The sequence below is a fragment of the Eschrichtius robustus genome, chromosome 10 (genome assembly GCF_028021215.1).
Source record: "Eschrichtius robustus isolate mEscRob2 chromosome 10, mEscRob2.pri, whole genome shotgun sequence".
Classification (NCBI taxonomy): Eukaryota; Metazoa; Chordata; class Mammalia; order Artiodactyla; family Eschrichtiidae; genus Eschrichtius; species Eschrichtius robustus.
This window is the reverse complement of record NC_090833.1, coordinates 47,810,560-47,825,101: the sequence shown is the minus strand read 5'-3', so window position 1 is coordinate 47,825,101 and position 14,542 is coordinate 47,810,560. Positions and strand designations below refer to the sequence as shown.

The 14,542-nt window shown below is 36.0% G+C and overlaps 1 protein-coding gene across 3 annotated transcripts in view; it reads left to right on the top strand.

Annotated features, from left to right (window-relative positions):
• Positions 1–14,542, top strand: part of C10H9orf85 (chromosome 10 C9orf85 homolog) — a 61,322-nt gene that overhangs the window by 8,301 nt on the left and 38,479 nt on the right. The window contains exons 2-3 of one of the 3 annotated variants that reach the window (XM_068552682.1): positions 5,106–5,194; positions 6,097–6,173. The exons of the other annotated variants lie outside the window; for them this stretch is intronic. Coding sequence (XP_068408783.1) covers positions 5,164–5,194; positions 6,097–6,173 — 108 coding nt within the window. The 5' untranslated portion in view covers positions 5,106–5,163. The remainder of the gene's footprint in view (positions 1–5,105; positions 5,195–6,096; positions 6,174–14,542) is intronic. 3 annotated transcript variants of the gene reach the window in all.

Genomic DNA, 14,542 nt, shown 5'->3' with positions numbered 1-14,542 from the left:
ATTATCCCCGCCAGATCCATCCTTACCTCCTCGTTAGTACCTGGCTCACTGCTTTTCCACAGTTTTCCTGTCATTAAACTTAGTGATTGCTACAGCCACATGGATAATCAAACATATGATCTCACAGCTTTTAGAACCCCCCACCTCAGAAATCTACTCCCATGGTCAAATGTTAAACCTCATTGCTGGTAACTGCTCCTCTTATAAACTTAAAACAAACAAACAAAAAGAACAACAAAAAAGCCCACTGTCTACTTACCTGGTTTCCTTATTCCTCAAATAATTTTTTTTTAACTCCACTGGGTGCTCATGTGCATTAACTTTTCCACTTTTCACTGCACCTCATTCATGTCCTTTTTTCCCTCATCTAGCTTGGAGACCGTGTTCTATCAGTACAACTGCTCTTTTTCATGTACTTCAAATCCCTTATCCTTCTTTCCTTCTGTGGTACTTGCCTGGCAGAATCCTAACCTTGCTTAGATCCAGCTTTCTATCCACCATCATATCTACCAAACTACCTGCATCTGTACCCCTACACTCTCCTTCCTGTTACAATGGATGAACTGCCTGTCTCTGCCTAAGACTGGTCCCTTTCCTTGCACCCTAGAGCTCATTTCTTCTTGCCTACCTTAGGACTTAAAGGCTTAAGACTTCTCAATTGTCCATGTTCTGTTGCATCATCAGTCTTTCCATCTGTAGTGGGTTATTTCAATTAAAAAAAAAAATCCTCCTTAGATAGAACCCATGTTCTTTTCTGGCCCCACCCCATTTCTTCCTTCTTCTTTATAGACAAGCTCCTGGATCTCCATTTCTTTACCTCCCATTTTGTTCTATCCCTATTTAAATAATTTTTGTACATAACATTCCACTAAAACCACCCTTGTCAAGGTCATCGAACTCTGTGTTGCCAAATCTTTGTTAATGCTCAGTACTCATCTCACTCAATTGATCAGCAGCATTTGCCTCTCCAGCACTCTTTTTTTTTTTTTTAAAGCAGCTTCTCTGCACTGTTTTTTTTTTTAAGTTAATTAATTTATTTGTTTATTTTTGGCTATGTTGGGTCTTCGTTTCTGTGCGAGGGCTTTCTCTAGTTGCGGCAAGTAGGGGCCACTCTTCATCGCGGTGCGCGGGCCTCTCACTATCGCGGCCTCTCTTGTTGGGAGCATAGGCTCCAGACGCGCAGGCTCAGTAGTTGTGGCTCACGGGCTTAGTCGCTCCACGGCATGTGGGATCTTCCCAGACCAGGGCTCGAACCCATGTCCCCTGCATTGGCAGGCAGATTCTCAACCACTGCGCCACCAGGGAAGCCCTCCAGCACTCTTCTTGAAATAATTTTTTTCATTCAGCTCAGTCCATGAGTTTAAATACCATCTTTATGCTGATACCTTCCAGATCTGGAACTCCAGGCCAACCTCTCTCCTAAGCTGCAAAGTTGTATATTTAACTGCCTACTTGACCTCTATTCTTAAATATCAAAAAGGTTTCTTAAGCTTAACATGGCAAAGAAAGAACTCTTAATTTTTCTCTTTCAAACCTTTTCCTCCTCCTGTGCTTCCCAACTCTGTAAACAACTCCACTATTTACCCAGTTCCTCAAACCAAAATGTAAGAATTACCCTTGATTCTTGGCCTTTTCTCACATTCTGTTTCTGTTTGTCAGCAAGACTGTCAACTGTTAAATTATCTTAATTTTCATAACTTTCACATTATTTTGGTAATCGGCTTTTGGTTAGAAGACTATGGTTGACTGAGACCTTTTTACCAAGAAGGATAGTCGAATAGATTAATCTCAAGCTGTGAATTAGAATTCCAATACTGTCAATTTAGGCCATCATTCCTATACGTAGATGTGGTCTGTTTTGTTTTGGTTTTGATCTGATTACTTTGAAGAATAAAAATATTTTGAAGTGCATGCATTGAGTAGGAAAATTTTTTTTTGTCAATTTTTGTCAGATTTCAGATTTGGATTTTTGGCCACAGATATCAAGCTCTTATTCAAGACAGTAGCAGCATGGTGTGGTAGAAAGACATTGATCTTGGAGTCAAAAGATTTAGGTCAAATTCCCTAGTATGTACTGGCTCTGTGATCTTGGATAAATTTCTTAACTAGTCGAGATCTTAGTGGGTTTAGCTATATTGTGAAAGTTAAGTAAGATTTATGAAAATGCTCACATGGTACTTGGCAGTGTTAAGTATTCTGTAAATGCCAGTCCATTCCTTCATCTTACTAAGATGTTCATCATGCTCACATGCTACACCCTCAGTAATGCCCTTCCTGGTTAATCCCACTGGAATGTCTCACTCCGTCCCTGTGGCATTTATTGCCCTCACCACACATACAGTGCATGTCTTATTAGTTATTAATATATATGTCTTGGCTTCTTTCTCTTTCTCTTACATGTACATACACAAATGCTGTCTACCTCTGATGGGAGGGGCTCAAGCATTTTTTTTTAACTACTCATGGTGTACTCTGTAATATGTCGCAGCAGTTCAGTGCTCTGGAATGAAGGAATGGAAATCAAGTAGTTCTTATTGACATTGTACAGTTGATTGTTGGTCTTTGTTAATTCATCTGTCTTTATTGACATAACATCTGTCATATTGTTATGTAGCAAGCATTTGCAAAAGATGAGTATGATATGAATCCTTTATTCAGGAATCAGACTAGTAACTACTCTAAAAAGTGAAAAAAGGTAAATATGGAGCTTTTCATTTATTAAACTTTTGTTGAAGTATAACATACAACATATAGAAAGTGCAAAAATCATAATAGAGTTCAATGAATTTTCACAAACTGAACCCAGTCAGCTCAGATCAAGAGAATGTCACTGACCTCTCCTATTCACTACCGCTCTCTCCTCTAATAACCATTATCTTGATGAATATGAAGTATTTTTAAATAACCTTAAAGTCACGGCTTTTGGAGTCAAAGGAGAGGGAGTTATAGGTGCCTGGATGACCAGCCTTTCTTTACAGAAATAGTATTAGTGGATGTAGACAAGCATCCTGATGGATCATCTTAACTGCTTAAATGTACAACACGACTTGATATAACCCTTCTTTGGGATGAAAGAAATTGGTGTGATTTGATTTTCCAAGTGCTTGATTTGGTCCCTGTAGGATTTTTGACTTCTAAAACTGTCAAGAGTAAATTTGAACTTTCCTTTAGCTTTGGAGTTGGTTATTTCAACCTCAATCCTAAATGTCTTCCAATTTATCTACTTATGAGGTTGAATTACATTTTTAGAACTTTATGGTGCATATTTTCTTAGATATTTTATCAAGTTCATTTCTAATTGGAATAGATTTATATTCTAAAGTTAATGTAATTATTCAAATTGTCCTTACGGAACGGAGTTATATGACACATTTTCTTTTTTCTTTGTTTTTGCTTTGGCAGAGTTATATGTTATTAACAAGGAAGTATTTCTTCTTGTAGGTGATAGAACTATACATGTATAATAATTTTCAGTGATGGCCCATCAGCATTAGAATTCTGTTGTAGGGCTTCCCTGGTGGCGCAGTGGTTGAGAATCTGCCTGCCAATGCAGGGGACACGGGTTCGAGCCCTGGTCTGGGAAGATCCCACATGCCACGGAGCGACTAGGCCCGTGAGCCACAGTTGCTGAGCCTGCGCGTCTGGAGCCTGTGCTCCGCAACAAGAGAGGCCGCGACAGTGAGAGGCCCGCGCACCGCGATGAAGAGTGGCCCCCGCTCGCCGCAACTAGAGAAAACCCTCGCACAGAAACGAAGACCCAACACAGCCAAAAATAAATAAATAAATAAATAAATTAAAAAAAAAAAAAGAATTCTGTTGTAGCTTTATATTAATTGCACCTGGTTTTGAAGGCCATTTACAACATGAATATGAAACACCAAGCTAAACTAAGGATTATTTTAAATGCTTTGTTGTTCTGTAAAGATTTATATATAATTAAATGCTCAGCCCTGTCTTACCAGGTGGCTGACTTGTTTGTTTTGAAATTACTCATGTCCCTGAAGTCATCAAACTGAGTAATATACTTGACGTCATAGTATATACTTGTATTTGTGAATGTTCTATATACCATCATTAGCCTTTATCACAAGACATTATAGTAATATGATATCATGTTTCCTGTAAATGTGAATGCTTGTAGGACATCATGCTAGATCTAATTTTTAATAAAGTTAGAATAGTCATATGGGATAAGTTGTCATTTATCATCCATATGAAAGAATATTATGGTTACTTTTACACATGTGATGCTGTTGCTCTAATTTAAACTCCTTATTGAACCATGGATGGTTCTTTGACCCTCATATGATGATTTCGTTGGCTGTTCCCTAGTATATCTAAATAAAAAACCTGGTTTATCTTGGTAGTTAACTCTCATCTTAGGGATTCTCTAGAGACACCTTTATTAATGCCTTCTTTTTGCTACCCAGTAAGAAAAAATCAGTCAAATTTTACTAAGTCTTCTTCTTCTTTTTTTTAAATCATTTCCTACAATTATTATTATTATTATTTAATATAAATTTATTTATTTATTTATTTGTTTATTTATGGCTGTGTTGGGTCTTCATTGCTGCACGCAAGCTTTCTCTGGTTGCAGTGAGCAGGGGCTAATCTTCGTTGCAGTGCGCGGGCATCTCATCGCGTTGGCTTCTGTTGTTTCGGAGCACGGGCTCTAGGCGCGCGGGCTTCAGTAGTTGCGGCACGCCGGGCTCAGTAGAGTTTTTGAATCTGCAGGGCTACCAGTCAGCCTTGAATCTCCGGTGACTCCCCCACCCCTCAATCCAAATCCTTCCAAAAGCCCAGTTTGAAGAAGCTAACAGTTAATCTATTGTTTTAAACACTATTTTAACTCTTAACAATACTATTGCTTACTATTCAGATTTCCTTCATGCCCATTCCTTTTGTCTCAACTAGATGTGAAGCCCTGTGAGGAGAGAACTGTGTATTGTAAATCTTCTGAATCCCTGCGATGCCTAGCATAGTACTGAGTACACAGTAGCTTGTACTTTTTTCGAATTGTTCCTGTAGACAGCAGAGAGATGGTCATGGTACATGCTGTACTTACTTCTAACCTGTGATACATTTTATAATTTGACTGTTGGAAGGAGTCCTAAACTTGGAGTCAGGGCGAAGCAGGAGTAGACTCTTCAGATTCCTTCCTGTATGGCTACTGAGTCACTCTCTGTAACCATGGGTAAGTTATATCAACTCTCTACAAATTAGAATAACAATAAATAACAATACTACTTTCTTCCTTCCACACAGGGCTGATGTGAGAATAAAATAAGAACTATAGGACAACTTCAGATTTTTAAAAAACTATGGAAATAAATTGTAGTAGTGTTTTGTTATAGGTGATTTGCATCCTTCATTTCAGAACACACCTTAATTTTATCCCTTAGTTTTTTTATATTCTTTTTTTTTTTTTTTAGTTTTTTTATATTCTTGTCATCAAAAACATCTTTCTTTTTTAAGAATGAGAAAATGCTCTCAACTGAAGTTAGGTTAAGTCACATGTGAATACTGCGCTCTAGACTAAACGAATCATGGCACAAACCTAATTTTTTGTGACTTGACTCCTCAATCAATTGTCAGCATATACACGTTATTCTTATGATATATTAATGTGACCAGAACAAGGCAACTATCTTTGAAGAAATTAACTAGCTTCAGTATGGCAGTTGTCCTTGTATACCTGTACCCAAGTAAATGACATACAATGCTGATTTATTTTAAAAGATAAAATCATTTGGTTTGTGGGCATTGCCAATTATTATGCTTGGAAGAGTTAAATCCAGAAATTCCTAAAATATGCTATTAGAAGGAAATGAATGTCATTGTTCTTTTTTGTTTAATACATGCTAAACAATGGTTGGTCAGTAGTTTGCCTCTTTTAAGATCACTAACTTGGGGCATACCATACTGGTTGGACAAGATCTCAAATTGTGACTAACTTTTAATGAGTGCTTATAAAAACACATGTGTTGCCTCATGACACTACACAATTGCTGCTTGAGTAGGGCTTTTTGCATTCCAATTGGATTGTACATAGTTGGCCCACGTAGCTCACTACTTAGTTTACACTTTATTTTTTAGGTCTCAGTGTGTTGAAAATCTGTGAAGAACATGGTAGAAAAGTAAATCCTCCTCTTTTAGAACATTGCTTAGCAAAGGTAATATTTTCGTTCTTAAATGAATTTTTCTAACTTTTGAATTTTGTTTTGTGCCTTTTAAGCAAATAACATATAATACTGCAAGGTTACCTTAGGAACAAGCCAGCAGGTCTGGCCCTATTTGCAAAACAATATACCAGTGTTAGAATTTGAGTCAAAACATAGGACAAAAACATAGACAAAATTTTACTCTGCAAAATTTTGTGCTTTTCTTTTTTTCTTTTTTCCTTTACTATTTAGAAAACCTTGAAAGCTGTAGAGGAACACTTTCTACTTGTAACTTTAATAGAATGCCCTAAACTAAAAGGCATCTTTTTATGGGTTCTGCCTCTGCTGTCCTGATTAATTGTGTGACCTCAGGCAAATCTCTTAATTCTCTGAGCCTCAGGTTTCTCATCTGCAAAATGAAGATAATTATGCCCGCCCCTAGCCACAGGAATGTTCTAAGAATAGCAGCAGGGAGAATTTTTATAAAGGATTAGGCATGTGGTTTATAGATTTATGATAGCAGTCTTTTATGTAAAAATTATTTAGTTTGCTATTATTTTTATAGTGAAAACCAAAAAACCTGTTTTATAATAAACCATGTAAATAAATAATCTTTCCCTAAGCATGCTTTTGTCTAGACACCTGATCAAAGTACAGACATGTCCCATAGATATGAAATCACTCAAGGACTTGCATAAGCAAAAGAACATTGGCCAGAACTGTAAACAACCAAGCAGGGAGTTAAATGATAAGTATAGTAGAAGATTTCTTGAGAAGCTAGAAATACATGTATTTAGCTCTATGTCCTCCAGTTTTGATAGACATCCTCTGTTGGAAAAGAATGTATCAGGACCTCTCTTCCCTGTGCTTCCCCCAAATACTCATTAACTCTCCTGTTAATTAAGTTGTACTGTTTTCTGTATTTGATGATGAGAGTAACATGGGGCTGTGAACAGTAGAGGGAGAAACAAAGGTTGAGAATCACTGATCTGGAAATTACCCAGATTTCCTAGCATGTTCCTAATCTTAGATTCCATAGCTAATTGAGATTTGGTCTGACGTTTGACCTTTTAACTAAGGCAGGGTTAAAACATAGGGAAGAGTGAAGAAGAAGTAATTTCCCAGCTTTCAGAGTGTTTAGATTTGGCCTAAATTCCAGGAATAGGAATAAAGGCCATAAACTATTTCCATAAATTCTATTTTTCCTGATCATGAGAAAGTCAGAGTAGAAAACAGATGGTTTCTATACAGTGCAGTACCACTGTGAACCATGTCTGAATTAAGGGACTTTAGACATACAGACTGAGAATCTAGGATAAATTACATTTAGGGGTGATATCTTTTGATATTAAACTTTGGAAAAGCTTCTTAAGTAATAGCTCTTCTGGACTCTTGACTTATGTCTCTAACATAGGTTTTCCTGTCAGTTCTGAGGTTATTCTGGACAACACTGTACGTTTCAACAAACACTGTATGTTTCAAAGATTTCTCTAAGTTACTCGATTGGAAATCAAAGTGCATCTTCCCAAGTAATGATGCTTTCAATGGGGAAACTAGAAATCAGACTGAGATTGTTTCTTTTTCTTGTAAATTTATTGATTTTTATTTATTTATTATTTTTGGCTGTGTTGGGTCTTCGTTGCTGCACGCGGGCTTTCTCTAGTTGCAGCGAGCAGGGGCTACTCTTCGTTGTGGTGCGCGGGCCTCTCATTATGGTGGCTTCTCTTGTTGTGGAGCACGGGCTCTAGAGTGCGGGGGCTTCAGTAGATGCAGCACGTGGGCTCAGTAGTTATGGCTCATGGGCTCTAGAGCACAGGCTCAGTAGTTGTGGCACACGGGCTTAGTTGCTCCACGGCATGTGGGATCTTCCCGGACGAGGGCTCGAACCCGTGTCCCCTGCATTGGCAGGCGGATTCTTAACCACTGCGCCACCAGGGAAGCCCTGAGATTTAGCTTCTAAAAGAGAGACAGTATGGAATGGTGGGGCAAAATATGGAATTTGGAGTCAGCATGAGTCTTGAGCCCTGGTTGTATGACTGTGTAGTTGTGTGATTGTAGGCAGATTGTTAAACCTGTCTGGATTTGTTCCTTCATCTGTAAAATAGAAATAATACTATTTATCCCCTAAGATAGTCATGAGGAAATGATATGATTAACTGTGAATATTGATTTTTAAGATGATACTATATAAATGTCATTATTATTATTACCATTATTGTTATTATTTCTTCTCACACTAACCAGTGGTGTTTCAATTATAGTAATCAACTTTCTTTCTAAGGAAAAGTGTATCACCTCCTTGGTAGACATCTAAGTTGAAGGAGAGACAGAGACAGAGAGAGAGTGGGCAGGTGAGTGAGTGAGTTGATGACTAAATATTGAGGAATGGATAATTTTAAGCGGTAATCAGAGGAAGAAGTATTAGCAAAGGATCTTGAGAAGGAGCAAATGGAGTTTAGGGTACAATCCTACTTTGTAAGGCGGGTCTTTTTTCAGGAATGACACAGATTATCCCTAGATAAAACCACTGACATTTTGACCATTTACAGCAAAATTTTGAGGGAGAAAAAACTTACTTCCCATGAAATTGCTCTGACAATAATGCTATTTCCTCTTAGAGAAGTTATTCTGGGGTTATTTATTTACTAAAAATGTCCCATAGTTAATAAGGAAGATGGCTCAAAGATAATTGAAAGCATATTATCTTAAAATACTAAGTTCCCAATGTTTTAATTGTTGTAAGGCAAAATTTCTCTTGTCCTCAGGAGATTATACTATGTTCTGCTTATAATTTGTTCTTAGTGTTACATTTTAGGTCCTTCTATAAAAATATTTTTTAACATTCATAACATGCCCTCCTGAACTGTGCCTTTTAGAACAAGATGGAGAGAATTAAAAATCTTCATACCAGAGTGCTCTTTGTTCCAACTGACCACACCTTTTAAAGATGTGATTGGTTTATCAGTGCAGTGATTTGGTTGTTAGAATCCTTCAGAAATATTTGCTTGTTAAAATTTACAGCACCAATTTATTTTAATTTTTCCTTAAAAGTAAATGAATGAAATATACTTTGGAAAAAAAATTGCTTTCTTAATAGGTTTTGCTACTGCCAGAAGATATTGCAACAGCATGTTTCTGCCTGTAGGCAGGTGTGGCTTCTTTTAAGTGTCTGCATTCAGCTTGTCAGTGAAAATCTGAGTAGTTTGCATGGCTGCTGAAATAAATCAGTAGGTAGTTTGTACATAGACCCTCTCTGTATAATTGCAACTGACAATAGCTCTACCCACTTTTTGAGAGAATAGTCCTCTGTTTAGGATGGTCAGAACCCATTTTATATTCAGTCTTTGGATGAAAATGCAATTGTTTATTTTTGCAGATGTCGTTTGTTAAACATTTCAGCAGTAAAAAAAAAAAAGTGGGAGAGGGAATCTAATATTATTTCATGACTAGAAAAGCTAGTATTGTAAATATGTTGAAGAAGAGGAGAATTTTGAGTATTTCTAGTATATATTTTCACTTTGCTCTGCTTGGTATTGGTGTTTTAAGGACTTAAGCTGAATACAGAGTGAATGAGAGGAAGATGGACTAGACTTTAGGGAGGAAAATTATTTTAACTTACAGTAGAAATATACCTCATTTTATGCCTTAGGTATCTTTTAATTAGAATTTTATACAGTGAAAAATCAAATACTGGTAACTGAAATGTTTATGTATTTGATGTATATATATATATGTATATCAAGTATTTTAGAACACTAAGGTAATATTTTGCTTATAAATGTTGAGAGCTAATCTCTAATTAGCTACATTAAACCAATGTAGTTTCCTAAAAAGAAGTAAGCGTATAGTAACTTTGGTCTTCTATTTATCCTTAAATGACAATAAAACTAATTTTATACGAGAACTCACTTCAAAAGTATTTCTGGTCTATTTATATAACTAGCTCATTTTGTGAAATAATAAAATACATAAAAATAGTAAGACTCAGTAACTTATCCAAATAAGGTATTTCTGAGAGTAACAGACATTTAGACTATTACTTCTTATTACATTAAAAAAGAGTTTGTATGTTTGAAAGTTTTAAGAGACTAGAACTCAGTATTAATATTCTGGATCTGTAATAGTGGTGTTCTATCTATAGTAATTGTGGTATTGTTGATTATAGCAAGAATGCTTTTTTTTTTTTTGTGCTGTCCTGAGAGGCTTGCGGGATCTTAGTTCCCTGACCAGGGATTGAACCTGGGCCCTTGGCAGTGAAAGCGCCGAGTCCTAACCACTGGACCGCCAGGGAATTCCCAGCAAGAATAATTTTTAATTCCCTTTTTGAAAAGGAAAGTGGCAGTGTCTTCTATTCTTTTTAACTTTTTAACTGCCAGGATAAAAAAACAAAGCAAATTTTTATAGACAATATTAGGAAACATTTGCTTTAATGTCCAAATAATTATGTACTTGATTTAAGAAAGGGACAGTTATTCTTTACTATGAATTTTTACCTCTGATAAAATTCCTGTTATTTTTACTCTTTTGTTGAAATGAGATCAGAACTTGTTATGTGTAAATGAGAATTTGCATGTTCATTAGAAGTTTTCTGATATTTATAACATAGTACATTTAAAAATATACGTATTCAGTCAGAAGTTGGAAACAGGCAAACTCTCAGAGAATAGGTTAAGTAAATGAAAGTATTACTCTGAGAGAATATAATACTGCCAATGAAAACATGTTTTAAAAGTATATATACTCTTATGAAAAAAATTGATAAGTTATAAAACAACGCGTACATTAAAAAGTGCAAATTTCTATAAATATATATGCTTGAAATGTTGGAAAGTATAGAATTTCTGAGTGATAAGACTTGTCTTTTTCTCTTTATCTGTATTTTTATAAAAATTTCTATAATGTGAATATTATATATAAATGCTCATATTGTTTTAAATCTATAAAATTGATCAGTAAAGTTATTTTTCATTTACAAAAGTAATAAATTCTTGTCATAAGAAAATTATACAATATAGTATACCATTGTTAATACACAGTGGAAAAAAAAAAGCATTAAAAGGAAAGAACTAGTTGCAAAACCAAATGAGGTGGTAGGAGATGAACAAAATTTACAGACTACTGGACAGAATACAAAAGAGATTTATATGTGAAGCTTGAACTCTGTTTTTTCCCCTGCCCCATACATATTTATTGAGTGATAAATTTGATTTCCTAAAGTGTTATATAATATGATAATCCAAAGGCTAGCTATAAGGAATTGAACTCCATCTAGTTAGGATAAACTTTTTCTCGGTTTGTAACCAAAAAAACACTTTTAAACGTATAAATGTACTTTTAAACATTTAAAAATAAGGACTTGAACTTATTCTACAAGACTTTTAATGTTCTTGTGTTCTTCTAAGATATATAAAATCTTTACTTCTATTTTAAGTCCTTTTAACCCTTGTATATGAATCCTCTAGCAGCTGAACTAAACACCAAAACCAGAGACGTTATTAAAACAAATGAACAAACAACTATGGACCAATATCCCTCATTGAACATAAACACAAAAATCTTCAATGAAATATTAGCATATTGTATTCACCAATAAGAAGGATAATATACCTCAGACAAATGAGGTTTATCCCAGGAATGCAATGGTGATGGATTGGAATAGTCAGTATTGTTAAGATGTCAGTTCTCCCTCAAATTTATGTATAGTTTCAATATAATCCTAACTGCAATCATAGCAGGCTTTTTAAAAAAATTTTTTTAACATCTTTATTAGAGTATAATTGCTTTACAATGGTGTGTCAGTTTCTGCTTTATAACAAAGTGAATCAGTTATACAAATACATATGTCCCCATATCTCTTCCCTCTTGCATCTCCCTCCCTCCTACCCTCCCTATCCCACCCCTCTAGGTGGTCACAAAGCACCGAGCTGATCTCCCTGTGCTATGCGGCTGCTTCCCACTAGCTATCTATTTTACGTTTGGTAGTGTATATACGTCCATGCCACTCTCTCACTTTGTCCCAGCTTACCCTTCCCCCTCCCCGTATCCTCAAGTCCATTCTCTAGTAGGTCCATAGCAGGCTTTTTTTGTTACAATTAAGAAATTGATCCTAAAATGTATACAGAAAAGCAGAGGAACTAGAATAGCCAAAATAATTTTGAAAAAGAACAAATTTGGAGGAGACACAGTACTGATTTCAAGACCTTAAAGCTCCAGTAATCGAGACAGGGTGGTACTGAAGAAAGAGTAGACACAGATTAATGTGATAGAATATTGAGTCCAAAACAGACTCACACATACTTAACTTTTTTTTTTGAAATTCACGTTCTTTTATTTTTTTTATTTATTTATTTATTTATTTATTTATTTATTTATTTATTTATTTATTTATTTATTTATTTATTTATTTATTTATTTATTTATTTATGACTGTGTTGAGTCTTCGTTTCTGTGCGAGGGCTTTCTCTAGTTGCGGCAAGTGGGGACCACTCTTCATCGCGGTGCGCGGGCCTCTCACCATCGCGGCCTCTCTTGTTGCGGAGCACAGGCTCCAGACGCGCAGGCTCAGTAGTTGTGGCTCACGGGCCCAGTTGCTCCGTGGCATGTGGGATCTTCCCAGACCAGGGCTCGAACCCGTGTGCCCTGCATTGGCAGGCAGATTCTCAACCACTGCGCCACCAGGGAAGCCCCATACTTAACTTTTGACAGAGATACAAACAATTCAGTGATGCTAGAACTTGGATGCCCATAGATAATTTATAAACTTATTTATTTATTTACTTATTTTTGGCTGTGTTGGGTCTTCGTTGCTGCGTTCGGGCTTTCTCTAGTTGCGGTGAGCGGGGGCTACTCTTCTTCATGATGCGCGGGCTTCTCATTGCGGTGGCTTCTCTTGTTGCGGAGCACAGGCTCTAGGTGCGTGGGCTTCAGCAGTTGTGCCTCGCGGGCTCTAGAGCACAGGCTTAGTAGTTGTGGCACACGGGCTTAGTTGCTCTGCGGCATGTGGGATTTTCCTGGACCAGGGATCGAGCCTGTGGTCCCTGCATTGGCAGGCGTATTCTTAACCACTGCGCCACCAGGAAGTCCCGCCCATAGATAATTTAAAAAGAACCTCCTACCAGTATTTTGCACCATGTACAAAAATTAACTCAAAGTAGATCATAGACTAAATGTAAGGCCTAAAATTACTGAACTTCCAGAAGAAAACGTAGGTAAAAATCATGATTCTTCAAAGACTTCTTAGATTTGACACTAAAAGCATGGTCCATAAAAGAAAAAATCGAAACATTATTCTTTGAAATTTAAAAGATTTTATCTTAGAAAAACGCTGTTAAGATAATGAAAATAAAAGCACAGATTGGGAGAATATATTTGCAAAGTATGTATCAGTAAAGGCCAGGTATCTAGAATATATACAGAACGTCACATCTCAATAATGAGAAAACAAACAATCCAATTAAAAGAAAAAAAAACGGCAAAAGATTTGAACAGACACTTCACTAAAGAAAATACACGATAACGTGTAAGTGCATGAAAAGACATTCAACATTATCAGTTATTAAGGAGATGCAAATTAAAAGCATAAATAGATAACTCTATCCACCTATTCAAATGGCTAAAATAAAAAAATATTTGCAATTTCAAGCACTGGAAAGGATGTGGAAAAACTGGATCTTCATACATGGCTAGTGGAAATGCAAAATGGTATAGCCACTTTGAAAAATTGTTAGTTTCTTACAAAGTTAAGCATAAAATTATCATACAACCCAACAATACCATTCTTAGATAGTAAATCAAGAGAAATAAAAACGTTTCCACACAGAAATTTGTATGTAAATATTATTAGCACCCCAAACTAGAAGCAGCTCAGAATGTCCTTCAAATGGTGAATGAATAAACATTATAGCACATCTATGCAATGGAATACCATTCACCAATAAAAAGGAATGAGCTCCTCAAATAGTTATATACTTGATCATTTCATTTATATGACATTCTGGAAAAGGCAACACTGTAGGAGCAGATTGAAAATTACTGTTGCCTGGGGGTTGACAACAAAGGGGCATGAGGGAACTTTTTAGAAGGATGGAAATGTTCTATATGTTGATTGTCAGATTCACAGAACTATACACCTAAATTGGGTGAATTTTACTCTATATGTATTATACCTCAAAACTGACTTAAACTGGCAACCTTTTTAAAAAAAATTTAATTAATGTAGAAAGAATGATAGAGTTAGCATTTAAAATGATTGATTCAGGCAAAGAACCTTGAATGGATGCTAAAACCATGAAGCGAAATGTTATTGTGGAACAGCATATTGACATGACCCCTATGCGTTGTTGCTAATCTTTGTAATTTGAAGAGATCTGGGCAGTCACTAC